This window comes from Tachysurus fulvidraco, chromosome 2, assembly GCF_022655615.1.
Source record: "Tachysurus fulvidraco isolate hzauxx_2018 chromosome 2, HZAU_PFXX_2.0, whole genome shotgun sequence".
Taxonomy (NCBI): domain Eukaryota; kingdom Metazoa; phylum Chordata; class Actinopteri; order Siluriformes; family Bagridae; genus Tachysurus; species Tachysurus fulvidraco.
The window spans coordinates 17677323-17694927 of NC_062519.1; the positions used below are offsets into that span (position 1 = coordinate 17677323).

Genomic DNA, 17605 nt, shown 5'->3' on the forward strand with positions numbered 1-17605 from the left:
CCAGCTGACCCCATTCAGACTAAACTCTTTTGCCTTCGTAATAAATAGTAGAACCTGCCACTTACCCCGTGTTACTGCTCAGTCTGGGAAGTATAATATGACAGGGATATTTCTATAACACTCCGGTGAAGCGCCTGCAAAACCACCAGCATTGATGAAGCCCTGCTTTAGATGATTCAGGGATTCGCTGGGTGTCCTGTCCTGCTAGATTTAATAAGGAGATTAAAGGTGAAATCTGATCCTGGAGTCAGTCTCTTTAGTATTAGAATATATTATATCTGCTGCCCCTTTTTTTTTTAAATAAACCAAATAAATAGAAGCTGATTTCAGCGTGTGATCTGATTTCAACAGTCTTTTAATTTTTTTTTAGACATCACTAAAACCCCTAGTGTGCGTGTGTGTGTGTGTGTGTGTGAGTGTGTTCTCCAATAGACCTGTAGTGAAAACGATTGCATCCTGCTGGTGTCATACATAAAAAACACCAAGACTCTGCAGGATGTCTCTGAAGGACGTCTTCAGTCCGTAAGCATTCTCCCTTTCTGTATGTTACCAAGAGGAGATGTGAACTCCATGTGATCTTTACACCAATGCAACACTTGTTTGACTGTATATTTGTAATCAGACCCCCAGTGTCACCCAGATGAGGATGAGGTCTTAAGGGAGTTTTTCCTTGCCACTGCTGCCTGAGTCACCTCAGACTTGCTCATAGGGGGATAGATAAATACATACATACATACACATACTGTGAACTATATATATATATCTTAAGTTTTTAACTATATTAATTCTTTTTTCTCCTTATGTTTAACTTCTGTTATATGTTTATGTTCTGTAAAGCTGCTTTGAGACGAAGCCCATTGTAAAAAGCACTATACAAATAAACTTGAATTGAATTGAATATGTTTCTGTCTTGTGGATTTGTCGTATGGTGTAAATTCAGCTTGTGGGTTTTACTCGTGGCCTTTGGACCAGCACATGAAAGCAAAAAAAAAAAAACCCAGCGGCTCCTTCGAGCACTCATGTAGTTCAGTGCAACTCGAGGAGTTTGAAGGAGAGCGTGAAGTATTTAGCTGCAGTCAATCTTCACACTATCCCAAAACCTGAACCTCGATTCTTCCACGCTAAGCCTCTCATGCTTCACTCCAGTCAAGAATCTCTGTCCGTGTTGCTAGATCAAGTCTGAGCTGAAACTGAGCCTTAAAAAAAAACAACAGCTTGTTAATGGATGGGTTTCAGATGTGGTGCATCGGCTGAGACAAACAATGCTGAGACATCACTTTTCCACTCACACGTACAAATCTCTTCGTCGATGCAGAAATTCCATCCATTTGGGTTAAAGAGACCATGATCTCCTGTTAGGTCGAATGGATGAGGTTTTAAATGAATATAAACAAAGACATATTGAGGTATATTACTGACTCCGTCTGAAGATGATGTCGGAATACGTCTCGTCTGAAAATCCCCGCACTCATTAAAACATCTCTCTAAAAATCCTTCAGAGACATCAATTAGTTTTCAGTACAACAGGAAATGGATAAGTGTGTTTTGTCGATGCACAGTCTGGCCTTTTTAATGCTAGGCTACTTGAGGCTTTATAGTTAAGAGCTAAGTATTAAAGGGATAATTTGGGGGGGGAAATAATAAATAAATGAATCAAAAATGTATTTTAAATGAATGCATTCGCAGATCTCCGTAAATGTGCTTCGAAACTACAAGACAATCGATCACCTACGAGACAAAACCGTCGCTTTTGAACCAAATTCGATTCCAGCTCACCATGATAGAGCTTGTGACTTCCAACCATGCTGTCGTCTGCTCGGTCTGCGTGTTCATGTTAAAGTAAACGATTACTTTTGGAATCAGTGGAATATGCGATTGTGTCTGGTGAAATAAGCACAGAGAGGTCAAATGTACAAGGTGTTTTTATTACAATAATGTTACTATAGTATGTGCATTATTATGGTTAGCTTGACCATTAGCATCATGGCAACAACAATACAGATGTTTGTTATAAAAGCGACATGTCCGTTCAGTCAGATAATCCGCTCGGTCACTCATATGTATCCGATGATGTCGTTACAGATGATCGGCTGCCGGCTGCCGGTCTTCATGAGTGCTGTGAAACGGTAAAAATCTGTATCCTGTTCCTGAAGGTCCAAGTGAGATTTGTGGAAAAATGGAACGTTCCGCGGAACATCGACAGGACACGAGAGTCGTTTGGTCGCCGTGGCAGCCCTGTTTGAACGAGATGAGTCCAAAACCAGTTTTTTCTGCCCGTCTAAGTTCTGTGAAATTCTCGCTATCCTCCGCCTCATGTTGACCAGAAAGTCCTTGGCTAACTGCTTGCTTGTGCTCGGCTTCGGTTCCGTCGGTTCTGATGGGCACTCTGGCAAATCCATCCAGTTCTGAATGAGATCAGCAAAGCTGTTGTCCCCGAGAACGAGCGGATGGCGGTTGCGCCCTTGTGTCAGCAGTGCCGCCGTCCAGTCTTCCGGTTCACTCGGCACCTCGAACGACGTCCACTTTTCCAGGCAGGCGTCCGACGTCGATTTGGGACGTGTCCTGGGAGGGGGGCTCGGTTCTAGATTAAAATCGACCGAAGCAGCGCGCACTTTTCTGAATTTGCGCAGCACCACAGGTCCCTCGTCAGGCCATGATGCCTCGGAGTAGCCGGAGTCAAATTCGAGACTGCTGGCCGCACTGCTGTCCTCGTCCTCCATGGGGCAGGAGAGCTGACAGGCCGAGTCAGAGCTGCTGGTGTCGCTGGCGTCGCTGACTCTGAGCCGCGCTCGCCGGTCGCGCCGTCCAATCAGCACCTTGCAGGGGCCAGAGGAGGCCGGCATGGCACAAGTCCGGTGTAGCTGTTTCAAGTCCTGAAGCGAGCGCATCATACAGCACACATGCTCACGGAGACATCCACCCGAGTCCTGAACACACAACTGAAGGACAGAGAGAAGAAACACAGAGTTAATACACTGCACTTTGGAAAAAGAATAACCTCATGGTATCACGATAGCAGTGATGCGAGTCTTTAGGATTCTTCTGAAACAACTGAAATCTTTTGTAACGGTGCCAACAAAGAAAGTTTATTTAATAAGAGACGAAACAAAATGCAGTTGTATTTTGCATTGCCAGTGTCATAGTGCAACCTTCTGCGATAGAGAACACTGCTTACTTTTTATAAATAGGTTCTCATGCTGTATTAAAAAAGCCCAAAACTTACTTGACCCCGTAACCCTAAATCCCGCAAAGCCGTGCAATTTCCACAACCTGAGAGTGCAGAAGACTCCCGAAACTATTCCTGACTAACATTTATTTACTTAAGCCTCACTGCAGGCACATCATGTGATCTAGGAACGGCAGTGCTACAGAACAAGCCCAAAACCGTTGGCAGTTACGAGAGCGTGTGTCTCTTCCTCTACCAGGTAGTCTTGGTTTTTCCACACTTGGATGTGTGGACAGGCTCAGACATGAAGGGATCAGACAGTAAGAGCTGCACCCTGCTCTATTCATACTGAGAACAACACTAACAGTCACCAGCTAGTCATCGCTTTTAATCCAGTCTGTTACACCCTGCTGTGTGAAGAAAAACAAAAAACGTGGATGTGAACGAAATCCGACAGAGGGAACTCGGTCGGCCACGCGCTCTGACCGTGGCCAAAAAATCTGCACTATATCTTCATTCCACATCTGCCCAGATCTAAACAACAACAAAACACAATATAAACTGTGGCTCATCCAGGCAGACTGTGCTGGAGAACAGATCAGAACAGATCGCTCTGCAGAAACAGCAATGACTCACATCGACCTTGAACGCTCGCCAGATCCTGACTCGAAGATAACGAGTCCTATATTCCTGCTCTGATTGGTCTGATAATAACCCACTGGCTCGATCGTCCACTACGATTAATCACAGACCCTGGACACATCTGTCCAAGTATGGAAAAAACAATCCAACATGCATCTGAACGTTCTCATCAGCTGGACTGTAGCCCAGGAGAAGTGAAGATGTCAAGCTGCTCCCGTATCATCCTTCTCTTCACCACACGCTAATAATTAATAATTTTCCCACCATAATAATCACCTAAGCGTTACGGTTTAAGTCGGAATCATTTCTAGCGACTTACACAGAAGGTTCATCCAGTGAGCAGGAGCAGCTGCTGTCCTGATGCTATCTTCCAGATGGGACAGTCTTTAAATCTGGTCTTCAAGCACTGCCCAAAAATCTGCCTTTATCCAAAGTAAAACGGTGGGCGGGGCGACGTGTCCACGTTCGCCATGTAGTGCGTGACGGGTTTAACTGTTTATAATCACTGGCCTAATGATAATCTTTAAGAGCAATCACTATTTAAACAATCAAACCCTGTTCGCTCCAGAAGGTTTGGTGTCTGATGTTTGCTTCCTTACAAGAAACTGAGGTCTTAATTTAAGTCTTACCAATAAAACCTTTCGTAAATCTTTATCTACTCCTTCCACTCGTTAACAGGCTGTTTTCTAAACAACATCTGCACACTAAACAACAACAGCTTCACGTTTCTGTACAAGCGGATACACACAAACATCCAGATGTTTACAAAAGAACATTGATGGGACTTGTTATCTACATCAGAGTTGCAAAACTAAGGGAACACTAAACTGAACCTCCTGACTGATTAACTACATACGAGGAACAAGGAGTATTGTGTCATTTCAATCATTCACCAAACTGTTTTTTTTTTTTAACGTTCACTCGTTATCGCCGTAGTAAGATCGACTTTGCAAACTTGTTTAAAGGGACCGATTCCTAAAATCAAATTCTGCAAAAATAACAAATATAAACACTCCTTATGTTCAATGCTAAAGTTCAGACGAAGCTGCTGCAGATCACATCTCCTCTGAAAGCCATCCAGGAAGGTCGCTTATCTCCAAGATCTCTGGATTCTTTGTGAATAATATCTCATGCTACAAATCTGAATCCTGTATTGGACAGAGCAAACACTTCTACTGACGCAAGGACTGATAACCAGGGACAAAGAAAAAAAAAAAAAAAACACCACCACCACACAACTACGAAACTCATGATTTACGATAAACATCACAAATCAGAATCACTCTCTGTACCGAACCATGAGTTCTGGTCCTGAACATGTTTTTAGAAAGTTTTTTTTCATTATTTAGATATTTTATTCCACTTAAAAGCCCATTTATAAACGTTGCATGCTCGAACATGAGTAATCGTGTTTTAGTTAAAATGCATATGAAAGTTTTATTTTTAATGCATATAAAAGTTTTATATGCATATAAAAGTTTTCGTTATAATGCATATGAAAGTTTTATTTTTAATGCATATAAAAGTTTTATTTTTAATGCATATAAAAGTTTTCATTATAATTCATATAAAAGTTTTATAATGCATATAAAAGTCAGTATAATGCATGCATGCAGAACTTATGAAGGACATTGGATCTGATCCCAACAGCTGAAGACTTAATCAGAAATCAATGAAGTTGCAACAGAGCGAAAGATCAGTGTGTGTTTATACACATCTGTATGGGATCGGACGCACTTTCAGCCCAGAGTTTATCTGGGTGACATAAGCTTATAACAGACATAAAAACAAACAAATTAATTGAATAATTAAGTTAATTAAGTGATGAATGTGCTTACCATGTCTTAGAAGAAAAGTCCTGAATAATCTGACTGCATTCAATAACGACCAGCTGTTCAACATGAAACTGAATGATAAAGCATTAAACGTTGAGTCTATAAATATAAAGCAGGTATAAACCCAGATGTTGCTGTGATCTCAGCTCTTTGGGGAATGGGCTCGTGGCAGCAGGGAACGTCAAGTTTGAGCGCGTGCCTTGTTCTGGAGACAGCCAATCAGACGCTGGAGTAGAGAAACTGGCCAATCAGAACGACGGGTGAAATCCGAACGACCTTTTTTTTTCCGCCGTTGTCCCGCCTTCTTTTTAATTTTACCTCAGAATCAGAAAAAAAACGAATGTTTTTGGGGAATAAAATATCATTTAGGTCAGAAATTTAAAGCCATCTTTATTCAGCGAAATGAGAGAATTATAACAGAATGAAGGTTTAATTGAGGAGAATAAAACGAAAAAAGGTGTTATAATGTCTTATAATCAGTATATATATACGTATATATATATATATATATACGTATATACATACATATATGTATATATACATATATGTATGTATATACGTATATATATATATATATATATATATATATATATATATATACACACACACATACATATTATTAGGGTGTACACACACACACCATTTACATACACACACATTTCCCCTTCGATGATATTAAACATGTTTAGTTTCATCAGTCAACAAAGAGTCCTGACAACCGGTGACTTTCTTCCTCAAATCACTTAATTATAGCAAATAATTAAAGTGGATAAATGTCCAGTCCTCAGAAATGTGCTTCAAAACACCAGAATAACAACAGGGTATTATATCAGGGTATTATTAGGGTATTATCAGGGTATAATTAGCATATTATTAGGGTATTATCAGGGTATTATTAGCATACGGTTTTATTAGGGTATTATTAGGGTATAATCAGGGTATTAGGACATTTTTAGGGTATTATTAGGGTATAATTAGGGTATTATAAGCGTATTATTAGGGTATTATCAGTGTATTATCAGGTTAATATCAGTGTATTATTAGGGTATTATTGTATTATCAGGGTATTATTGGGGTATTATTAGTGTATTATTAGGGTATTATCATGTTAATATCAGGGTATTATTAGGTCATTATCAGGGTATTTTTAGGGTATTAGGGTATTATCAGGGTATTAGGCTATTATCAGGGTATTATTAGGCTATTATCAGGGTATATTTCAGAGTACAGGGTATATATCAGGTTATTATTAAGGTATTAATAATCTGTTTTTAACCTGTTAACTTGTTATTAACCTGATAACCTGTTATTAAATGTCAATAGGCTAATTAAGATAATTAATTAACTCTGTGATAAGAGCCTGCACATTTTTGCCTTTTTGAGATGTGGTGATGAACATAAACAATAAATAAAGAGTTTACATCAAAGTGAATGTAAAGTATTATAAAGCTTTTTTTTTTTTTTTTTAACACGAACACACAGACTCTTTTGTCCAACAGTTTAAGACTATAGACTAACATGATGAATTATGGGACAGTACAAGGAATAACATGGCTGAGTCTATTTTTTAGGAATAAAAATTTAAACCTGTGGCATATTGACTTTTAGTGGTAAGTAAATGACAATGTGTTGATCACGAGCGCCGTCCTGTGGCGGTCCTTGATACTGCAACAGACAATGTAGTTAATGTGTGTCTTATCTGGACAGTTGGGATTTTACTGCCCGATTGTTCGTTTTACATCATTTTTAGGTGAACAGCAGATTTGGATCATGATATTGAATTTTTCCTAGTACAAGGTGACCGTCATGGCTGCTGACTCTGAGAGTCCTGCTTTATCGAGTCAGTACTGAACTGCCACTGGTCATTTAAACTAACACAGTTGTATTAATACATCCTTCTTTTGTATGTATAAAACAGTTGCTTTGGATTACCTGCCATTTTAAAGCATTTCACTAGTTTAACATGAAACTTCATGCTTGCCTTTTAATTACATCCTGCACAGTGTCCAGACATCCAGAAGTTACATACTGCAGCTTTAAATATTTCAGACTCCACCCTGAAATCACAGAATAGTTCATGTGGTCTGATAGATTAAAACATACACAGAGATATTTACCTGTATCTGCTTTTTACAGCTGTAGTTCTGGTCCTTATCACTGTGACTCCCATCAATGAGTTTGACCCTTGTGTGGTTTCTCCACTGGCTCTTGTGGTAAGGAAGGATTTCCAACGTGTCACACCTTACAAATGAGCCTTTATAACTATAGATAAGAGCTATTAAAGAGGTATTAGGAGTTTTTTCATATTTAGCATTTAATTCTCAATCTATATAGTGGGGTCTTAATCTATCTCAGCGGGTGGTGGACGATGCTTAACGATAAACATTTACTTTTTCCATCAAACTATACACAAGATGCTTAATGCTGAAATGTTGTTTGTTTATGTATGTGCATGTGTAGGGCAGCTGAACCTGAGGTCTGAGCAGGACTTTGAGGAAGAGGATATCCACACAGTAAAGGATCAGGCCGTTGACTTCAACTTTGGTTCGTAGACCGAACCAATCAAGTGTGACATCACCATCCATGTGCAGGTGAGGAAAAGGACATTGGCATAGATGATTAAGAATTTCTTTTGTTTTGGAAAGATGACTTTAAGAACAATTGAAGGCTAAAAAAAATTCCACAGCAACAGTTCACATTGCAACTCATTTTTTAATTATATGCTATAATTTTTTTTCTTACTCCCGTTTTTCTGCTCAGAACATGATCATTAAAGCTCTTAATAATGATTCCACTATCTTCTCCACTCTGACTGCTGGAGTCTCCATAGTCATCCTCACCTGCACAGATGCATGCAGAGACGTGTTTACCGCCACCGGTCACTGATTGGTTATTAACCTCGGCGCTGTTTTAAAACCTTTATAGTCCCCTGTAAATGTATTCAACAGTCTCATACCAAGCACAGTAATTAAGCTAAATACATGCGACATTCTACAAAGTACAAGGTTCTACATGTAAATGTACCTTTATTTCTAAAACATGACTGCCTTTTTTTTGTAAATACACACAAACACTGAGACCACACCCACTACAGTGAGTACAACACTGGGACCACACCCACCACAGTAAGGACAACACTGAGACCACACCCACTACAGTGAGTACAACACTGGGACCACACCCACCACAGTAAGGACAACACTGAGACCACACCCACTACAGTGAGTACAACACTGGGACCACACCCACCACAGTAAGGACAACACTGAGACCCACTACAGTGAGACCACACCATCCCTTACAGTAAGCATGTATGTGTATATGCGGTCACACACACACACACACACACACACACTCAACACAGTGACTTCAATAAGAGTAAATGTGATTATTAAGCACAGACTGCCTGAGCCTTGGAACATCGTTATTAAGCCTCTTCCATTTGTGTAACTCCATTTTAGTTCAGCACCTCAAGCACTTTTCTCTAATGCACACAGAAACTCTAGGAGCTGAAGACAAAATGTCAGCAATGCTGCCTAATTACAGACAACAACGAGAGAGATTTACCTGCGGAACAGGAGCCATTTTGTGATCTCCTGTTAAAAAGGTTCCTCTGTTACAGTATTTACTCCCTCAAGAGTCCAAACTTTATTAATCCTACATTAAATATCATCACAATCAGTACAAATACAGCAATAAAATGTGGCTCTCACAGCGTAAACAGTGCCAAGTCATCACTGATCGTTCTCTTGTGGTTAATAATCACAATCCTACTCAGTAATTATTCAGTCACACAGCCTTGGGGAATACAGCTGTTATTAAAATCCTGGTCAAATGAAAGTTCTGCACTAATGCTGATTAATGCAAGTCAGCCATTATGGACTAATCCTGCTGTTTCCTGAAGCTGTCACTAGATGGCAGCACAAGTCTCTCGTATGATGAAACAAATGATGTCGTCACTGAAGTCTAAATAAAAATATTACATTTCCCCCCCCCTCTTAAGAGATTTAATGGTGAAGTTCAAAACCCAGATAATAGAAACTGTCAGAAGCTGGACAGACCCATACGACTATCACTCCACACACACACACGCACGCTCTCTCTCTCTCACACACACACGCTCTCTCTCTCTCTCTTTCTCCCTCACACACACACTCTCCCTCTCTCTCTCTCTCTCTCTCTCTCTCTCACAGACACACACACGCCTTCTCACCAGTATCTCCTGTCAATACACTCTCACATTAATGCTTAAAAGAGCTGAAAGAGGTCAGACAATAGGCCTCACCCACTTTCTGGAAGATTATACACCTGATGTAAGACGTCATTCCGTCTGTGGTCAAAACCACAAGTGCAGAACATGACAAAACATGGATTTGATGTGGATGGTGTCAACACTTCCTTCCTGGCTCAGCTTTCTGTTTAATCCTTAGTCATTTTGTGTACGTTTCAGATTTGATTCACAATTCAGGTGTAAAGGGTACAAACGAACAGACGGCAAAAACTTTACCTCACGTCATCAGGAACAAATGATGGAAATCTATTATAAAAATGCGCCTTACTCAGATCTAATCGGTTATTACAGACGATATCTAATCACTAACAGATGTGAGAATAAATAGGAATTTTAATTTAGAATCCGATTCTGCTTGACATATTAAACGTAATGACATTAAAATAAAAAACCTAGTGATAATCGATGCTAAACAACCTCAGTTACATGTATCGACAATGCAATAAGTTGAATTTCCTGTGTGTTTGGACAAATAAACTGCACAGAATCTTCTCTAGTGACTTAAACTTTATTTAAATTAAATCATTATACAGGCCTGATCATTTTAAACTAGCCTTTATATCGATTTTTCTCCTTACATGATGTCATAGCGTACAGAGAGAGATGGATGTGAGGATAAAGATGATTATAATAATAATAATAATAATAAAGGCACATGATGGAATGGATGAGAGAGAATTATATTCATACACACTTTACTGCTCTCGACTCCTAAACCATCGTTAATTCCTTGTCGTTTCTGCAGCTTGTGTGTTTTAAATAACTTTTCAACATAAACTGAATCAGGAATGTCTGTGGAGACTCTGAGGTGCACGACCATGGATATATATGATGCTGTGTAAACATTATTTCTTTTACAAAATCTCTCCTTTTTCTAATCTAATTTCTCTCCGTTCATCTGCTGCTTCTATAAAAACACTTGATGCAATTAAATGTTTAATAAAATAATGCACATCGGATTCTCTAGACTAAAACAAATGTACTCATATAAAAAGGGTTTTTTTTTTTGCTCTTTTTTTTTTTAACCTGCTATTACTCAAAAAGAAATAAACATAGAAGAAAACCGTTGATTTAAAAAAAATAATAAAAAAAAATAATAATTTCAATTTGTGGTTGAAGCCTGACGGGGTTAATAACGATAAGACGAAGAAGCTGCAGTCTAAAAGCAAACGGGGAAGAGAGACCGGGTGAGGGGAGGTGGGGAGGGGGGAGAGGGGTGTTCGGGGGCAGAACGCTGATGTGTCGGGGGAGGAAGGCGACGTTGGTGAAATGGTGAATGCTCCAAGTATTCGGTGACTCGACCATTTCAAAAGCAGGCTGAAGCGGGAAACTGTTAGAGTGCAGTCAGTCAGAACACCTTCACCTGCTCAACACTCCAGTTCAAGTCTGAGAAAAGAAAGAGAAAGACAAATTATATGTGTGTGTGTGTGAGAGAGAGAGAGAGAGAGAGAGAGAGAGAGTGTGTGCGCGCGCGCATGAAAGACATACAAAAAAAAAAAGAGAGAACGTCAGAGTGTCAGAGTGTGAGAAAGACAGTGAGATGTTTGAGACAGAGAGAGTGTGTACAAAAAACAGACCGATAGAGGAAGAGATAGACAGTAGCACAAAGAAAGGGAGTGAGAGAAAAATGAAAACGAACCGAAGATGGAAAGTAAGGAATGAAGGGAGAGAGATTATTATTGTGATTGTGTTCATGTTTGTGCCACAGAATTTATTTGTATCTACATTAATGGTGTCTATGTGATACACATACTGTGTGTGTGTGTATGTGTGTGTGTGTATGTGTGTGTGTGTGTGTGTGTTTTCACCTGGACCTGTGGTCTTTGGGCATTTTCTCTAGAACAGTCCACAGTCACGCAGGTTGTTCTTGATGATGACGTCGGTGACTGCGTCAAAGACGAACTGGATGTTCTCTGTGTCGGTGGCGCAGGTGAAGTGTGAGTAGATCTCCTTGGTGTCCTTCTTCTTGTTCAGATCCTCAAACTTAGTGCGGATGAACTCAGATGCCTCCTGATACGTGCTGGGCCCTGGAAGACGGAGAGAGAATGACCTGGTTTAAAGCTTGTTATCAGACTGTAGATGTGGTTGGACTGCCAGATTTGAGGAGCAGGATCAGAGCAATGACCTTTGTTTCCTACCTGTGTAATCAGGGAAGCAGATGGTCAGAGGACTGTGTTCAATCTTCTGCCCAAACAGGTCCTTCTTGTTGAGGAAGAGGATGATGGACGTCTCAGTGAACCACTTGTTGTTGCAGATGCTGTCGAACAGCTTCATGCTCTCGTGCATGCGGTTCTGAGATGAAACAGATAATTAGGTGACGTAAAAAACTGCTCAATATGATTTTTATCATTTGGGTTTTTTTTTTTTTTTTTACAATCGGTGTGTAATAAAGTGGTGCATTAATCACATCGGGGAGACTCAAATCAAACAAAATGAGACTCGGGTGTCACTCTACGGCTCTTCTGTGAGGCGTGAAGAGCCGTTGAGTGACACCTCAAAGTGGATGTGGTGTGTGAAGTTGAGCGAGTTTTCTCACCATCTCCTCGTCCTCAGCCAGCACTAGGTCATAAGCACTCATGGCCACACAGAAGATGATGGCAGTAACACCCTCGAAGCAGTGGATCCACTTCTTCCTCTCAGAACGCTGACCTCCAACATCAAACATCCTGCAGAGAGAGATCAGCGTCCCTGTTTGTAACTCTGCACAACTTCACATCGGTGTTTAATAACTAATCGTTCGCCAAACGTACTTTAATGTGATGTTTTATTCAGAAAACACAGACGATAAACCAGTTTGTTTTACATGAAGATAAGAAACCAGTCCTAAAATATTGTTGAAACACAAGACAGTGGATCGGACAGTCTGATGTTGCCCTGTATCTGATCCATCACTGATGGACTATCTAATATTTTGGAGAATACTTCACCACCGGCACCACCATCATCCTCCTCCTCCTCCTCCTCAGGGTTAATGGAACATACACTGTCCTTCCTCTCACTGCTCTTCTTCCTCGTGTGTATTTGTGGTGGTGGTGATGGGGTGGGTCGAGGTGGGCTTGTCCCAATAACATTGCCATTTCAGTGGCATTTGCTGCCATTTCAGTGTGGGCACTGTTGCCATGGTTACACCCAGCTGGAGAGAGAAAGATGCTCCTGTCCAGTGTGTGTGTTCATCATGATGTAAGTGGACTGAGGAAAATGGGGAAGCTAACATTGGCTCTGTGTATTAGAGCTGTGAAGGTTTTGGAGTGTGTTAGAAAATACTCTTCTCACCTGGATTTATAGGTTCACGTGCTTTACAAGCTCTGGACAGACACACACACACACACACTCTTTTAATCTCTCTCTCTTATAAAAAGTTTGTGGTGTGTGAAAATATATAACGTGTTGTCTGATGTTAGAGAAAGTTGTAATACTTTACACACATACGCTATTTTCTCACTGTAAAGCTACATAGAACAATCTTTTAGGCTTGAGAATGACAAGAGAAGGAGAAGGGGGAGAGAGGGAGAGAGAGAGCGAGAGAGAGACTGGGAGAAAGAGAGCAAGAGAGATTGGGGGAGAGAGAGAGAGAGAGAGAGAGAGAGAGAGAGAGAGACTGGGAGAGAGAGAGCGAGAGAGAGAGAGAGAGAGACTGGGAGAGAGCGAGTGAGAGAGAGAGACTGGGAGAGAGAGACTGGGGGAGAGAGAGAGAGAGAGACTGGGAGAGAGCGAGTGAGAGAGAGAGACTGGGAGAGAGAGACTGGGGGAGAGAGAGAGAGAGAGACTGGGAGAGAGCGAGTGAGAGAGAGAGCAAGAGAGATTGGGGGAGAGAGAGCAAGAGAGATTGAGAGAGAGAGAGACAGAGAGAGAGACTGGGAGAGAGAGACTGGGAGAGAGACTGGGAGAAAGAGAGCAAAAGAGATTGGGGAGAGAGCGAGAGAGAGAGAGAGAGAGAGAGAGAGAGAGACTGGGAGAGAGAGAGAGAGACTGGGAGAGAGAGAGAGAGACTGGGAGAGAGAGAGAGAGAGAGAGAGAGACTAGGAGAGAGCGAGAAAGAGAGCAAGAGAGATTGGGGAGAGAGAGAGAGAGACTGAAGAGAGCGAGAGAGAGAGAGAGAGAGAGAGAGACTGGGAGAGAGCGAGAGAGAGACTGGGAGAGAGAGAATGAGAGAGAGAGAGTAGCAGAGAGCAGAGAGACAAGAGAGAGGACCTGGGAAGAGAGAGAAGAGAGATTGGTAGAGAGAGAGAGAGAGATAGAGCGAGAGAGAGAGCGTAGACTTGTTAGAGATCTATGTAGAGAGATATACTTTTGAGAGAGAGCAAGAGAGAGAGCAAGAGAGAGAGACTGGGAGAGAGAGAATGAGAGAGAGACTGGGAGAATAGACAAGAGCAGATTGGGGGTAGAGTAGAGCGAGAGAGAGACTTGGGAGTAGAGCGAGAGTAGAGACTTGTAGAGAGAGATAGAGATAGAGAGAAGAGAGAGAGAGAGAGAGATCAAGAGATAGACTTTGAGTCAGAGAGCAATAGAGATTTGAGAGAGAGAGAGAGAGAGAGCGAGAGAGAGAGCGAGAGACTGGGAGAGAGCGAGAGAGAGAGAGAGAGAGAGACTGGGAGAGAGAGAGACTGGGAGAGAGAGAAGATTGGTGGGCAGAAAGAGGAGAGCAAAGACCTGAGAGATAGACCTGGGAGAGAGAGAGACGAGAGAGAGAGAGCAAGAGAGATTGGGGAAAGAGATGAGCGAGAAGACTGAGGGCGGAGAGAGAGAGAGAGACTAGGAGAGAGAGAGAGAGAATCTAGGTCGAGAGAGAAGAGACTGAGGGAGAGAGAGAGAGAGAGAGACTTGTGTTATAGAGAGACTGGGAGAGAGCGAGTGAGAGAGAGACTGGGAGAGAGAGAGAGAGAGACTGGAGAGAGCGAGTGAGAGAGAGACTGGGAGAGAGAGAGAGAGAGAGAGCAAGGGAGAGAGAGAGCAAGGGAGAGAGAGAGAGACACTGGAGAGAGCGAGTGAGAGAGAGACTGGGAGAGAGAGAGAGAGGTTCTCACTTGAAGTGGAGCTCTTTGAAGGTGAAGTGTGTCTCTACGATGCCTGTGGTCTTCACCCGGGTCCTTAACACGTCAGATTGAGTCGGGATGTAGTCCGGTTGGGCTATTCTCTCCAGGTCATTTAGGTAGCTGACAAACACACACACACACCTCTGATCATTGGAAGCTATGTTTAATTTTTTGCCAAACTATTCCTTTACATCAGAAAACATCTCCATAAACTGTGTGCACTTTCATGTTTCCTGACTGTAGCCTGAAGCTTGTGACTGAACCCACACACAAACACACTTCCTCTTTCCTCTTTATTGTCATGCAGAAGTGGAAACACAAATCCTCGTGTCGTTTGTTAAACCAGAACAAGTCTCGAGACGTGGAATTAACAACCTGATCTCGACCATGAAGATCACACTCTGTAAGCAGAGATGCATCAACTGAGCTGCACCCAAACATGTACGCGCACACACACACACACACACACACACACACACACACACACACACACACTCTTACTCACACTCTCTGAGAGATTACATGGTCATGAGAGCACTTGATTTGGGGAATTACGAGTGTTATTTGGCTCAGGTGTGGAGTTTGACTGAGACTCTGCTCTGCACATTAGAATAACACCGCTGTGTGAGCAGTCTGACATGACCGAACTCATCTTACTGACAAAACCAACATAACACCTTAAGCTTGTGATCTCCACTTAGCAGCCAGCCCTTGAACAGTGTTTACCTGTGGGAGCTGAAGATAGAAAACGTACACAAGCGACAAAAACTAAGTTATACACACTACGGTGTCTCCTCTTGTGTGTGCGCATGAGTGCGTGCACTCACTAAGCGGCCGAGTCGTTGAGCTGGTATTCTCTGGAGCGAGCAAAGCAGTTCTGAACTCCTCCGTCAGTCCACAGGCGAGAGATGATGCTGGAGAGATCGTTAGGGAAAAAGCCCTGCTCCTCTGCTCCTGCAGCCAGGGCAAACAGCTGTCTCGCATCGTCCTGCTCTCACACACACACACACACACACACACACACACACACACACACACACACACACAGAATAATTATTTACCAGTTATAATTTGCTAGACTGAAAATGGATCATTAGTTCTGTCCTCTGTGTTTTGGGAACTTTGACTAAATCTTCAGTAACTGTGACGGTAATAATTGTCCTGATTATCGGGCACGCAGGTGGTGATGCTGATCGAGGTCCATGACCAGGGACCAGGTGATGGAATCGTACATCGACATCATGATACACGATGTCACAATGCACTACTGAGACATGGCAGGTACGAGGGGAACGATTTTACCTTTCATCTCAGAGAGAATCGGCGAGCTTGGCTTCTGTAAACCGACGTTAAATATTTCTACTCGAACTTTAACGTTTATTATTAGAATTGAAATGAGAGTGTTACAGCACATGTAGGCTGTAACAGGGTCTGTGTGTGTGTGTGTGTGCGCAGACATTCGGTTCCAGCAGATCTTAGTAATTATATGGCTAATGAGTGAGCGCCGCGTGTCTGATGGATCGTTTTATGGCTGTATTGCAGCAACAACGTGACAATCAAACGTTCAACCACTTGTAAAGCTCACAGAACAGAGTGGACATCATTTCATACACACACACAGACAGACACGCAGACAGACAGACACACAGACAGACAGACAGACAGACAGACAGACAGACACACAGACACACACACACATACACAGACAGACACACACACATACACAGACAGACACAAACACATACACAGACAGACACACACACACACACACTTATCCGTCACTGTCGCCTCCTTATACAGTCTCATTGGTGGTCATGTCAGATAAAAGGTGACTCAGGTATTCTGGCTTTCTTACTGTTCCTTTGAGTTATTAAGCGTATGAGAGTCGGTCTGTACCCCTGTGTCCACCCTCCACTCTGTCCGTCTGTGTGAGGTGTGAAATCGTCTTAGCCCTGCAGTTATTTTCCCTCTCTGATTGGATTTTGCGGATTTGGCAGGAGAACAATACGGGGCTTTCATCGCTTAAACACTCAATCACGACCGAAAATGAAAGCAGCGTTTCACAGGCCTGTGCGCGTGTGTGTGTGTTGGTGTGCGTGTGTGTGCGTAGGGCTCTGTGCCGCTCTGAGCTCATGTACAGCTGCTGGGGACGGAGTCTAATCTGGAAAAGCAATCATGGACTGCTTTAATGATCGAGCGGTGATGAGTAATGCTGAAATAAAGCAATATATATATATATATATTTATATATATCGCACACCTTTAAAATATGCATGGGGATTTTAATTATCGAAAAGATTAGGTATTCTAATGCATTTAAATATTAACAAGTCTGTAACGACGTGGAAATTATGCCACCGCTCTAACCAAAGGAGGTAATAGGATAAAATTCTATCAACAGGTTTTTTTTTTTTTTTAATGAACCCACATCTTTGATAAAAGCCCGGGACTAATTTTTGTGTTAAGTCTCACTAATCACACTGAGCTCCTCCTACTGAGCTTTTAGTAATACTTCTGTTTATGTGGTGTTGCAGGATGGGAGTCAATCTATCATGCTAATTAGAATATTAGACCACACCCACTTGGACAAATACAAAATCACGTGGATGCCAGCGTGGAATCCAAGCTAGACAGAACA

General features: G+C 41.9%; 2 protein-coding genes across 4 annotated transcripts in view; both read right to left on the bottom strand.

Annotated features, from left to right (window-relative positions):
- Positions 1-1904: 1904 nt before the first annotated feature.
- Positions 1905-5922, bottom strand: inka1a (inka box actin regulator 1a). 3 transcript variants are annotated; one of them, XM_027153783.2, is made up of 2 exons: positions 5647-5922; positions 1905-2939 (listed from the first exon to the last, which is right to left on the bottom strand). In XM_027153783.2, the coding sequence occupies exons 1-2, from the start codon at positions 5647-5649 to the stop codon at positions 2055-2057; spliced, it is 888 nt and encodes a 295-aa protein (XP_027009584.1). In that variant the 5' UTR covers positions 5650-5922; the 3' UTR covers positions 1905-2054. The 3 variants fall into 3 exon arrangements, with proteins under 3 accessions (XP_027009584.1, XP_027009585.1, XP_027009586.1); XM_027153784.2 differs by lacking the exon at positions 5647-5922 and adding an exon at positions 4128-5002; XM_027153785.2 differs by lacking the exon at positions 5647-5922 and adding an exon at positions 3224-4071.
- A 4501-nt stretch (positions 5923-10423) lies between these two features.
- gnai2a (guanine nucleotide binding protein (G protein), alpha inhibiting activity polypeptide 2a) overlaps positions 10424-17605 on the bottom strand; it is a 29059-nt gene continuing 21877 nt past the window's right edge. Inside the window, exons 4-9 of the mRNA XM_047810541.1 lie at positions 15795-15955; positions 14959-15087; positions 12471-12600; positions 12073-12226; positions 11743-11961; positions 10424-11320 (exon numbers count right to left, since the gene is read on the bottom strand). Of these exons, the coding sequence (XP_047666497.1) occupies positions 11771-11961; positions 12073-12226; positions 12471-12600; positions 14959-15087; positions 15795-15955 (765 nt within the window). The 3' untranslated portion in view covers positions 10424-11320; positions 11743-11770. The remainder of the gene's footprint in view (positions 11321-11742; positions 11962-12072; positions 12227-12470; positions 12601-14958; positions 15088-15794; positions 15956-17605) is intronic.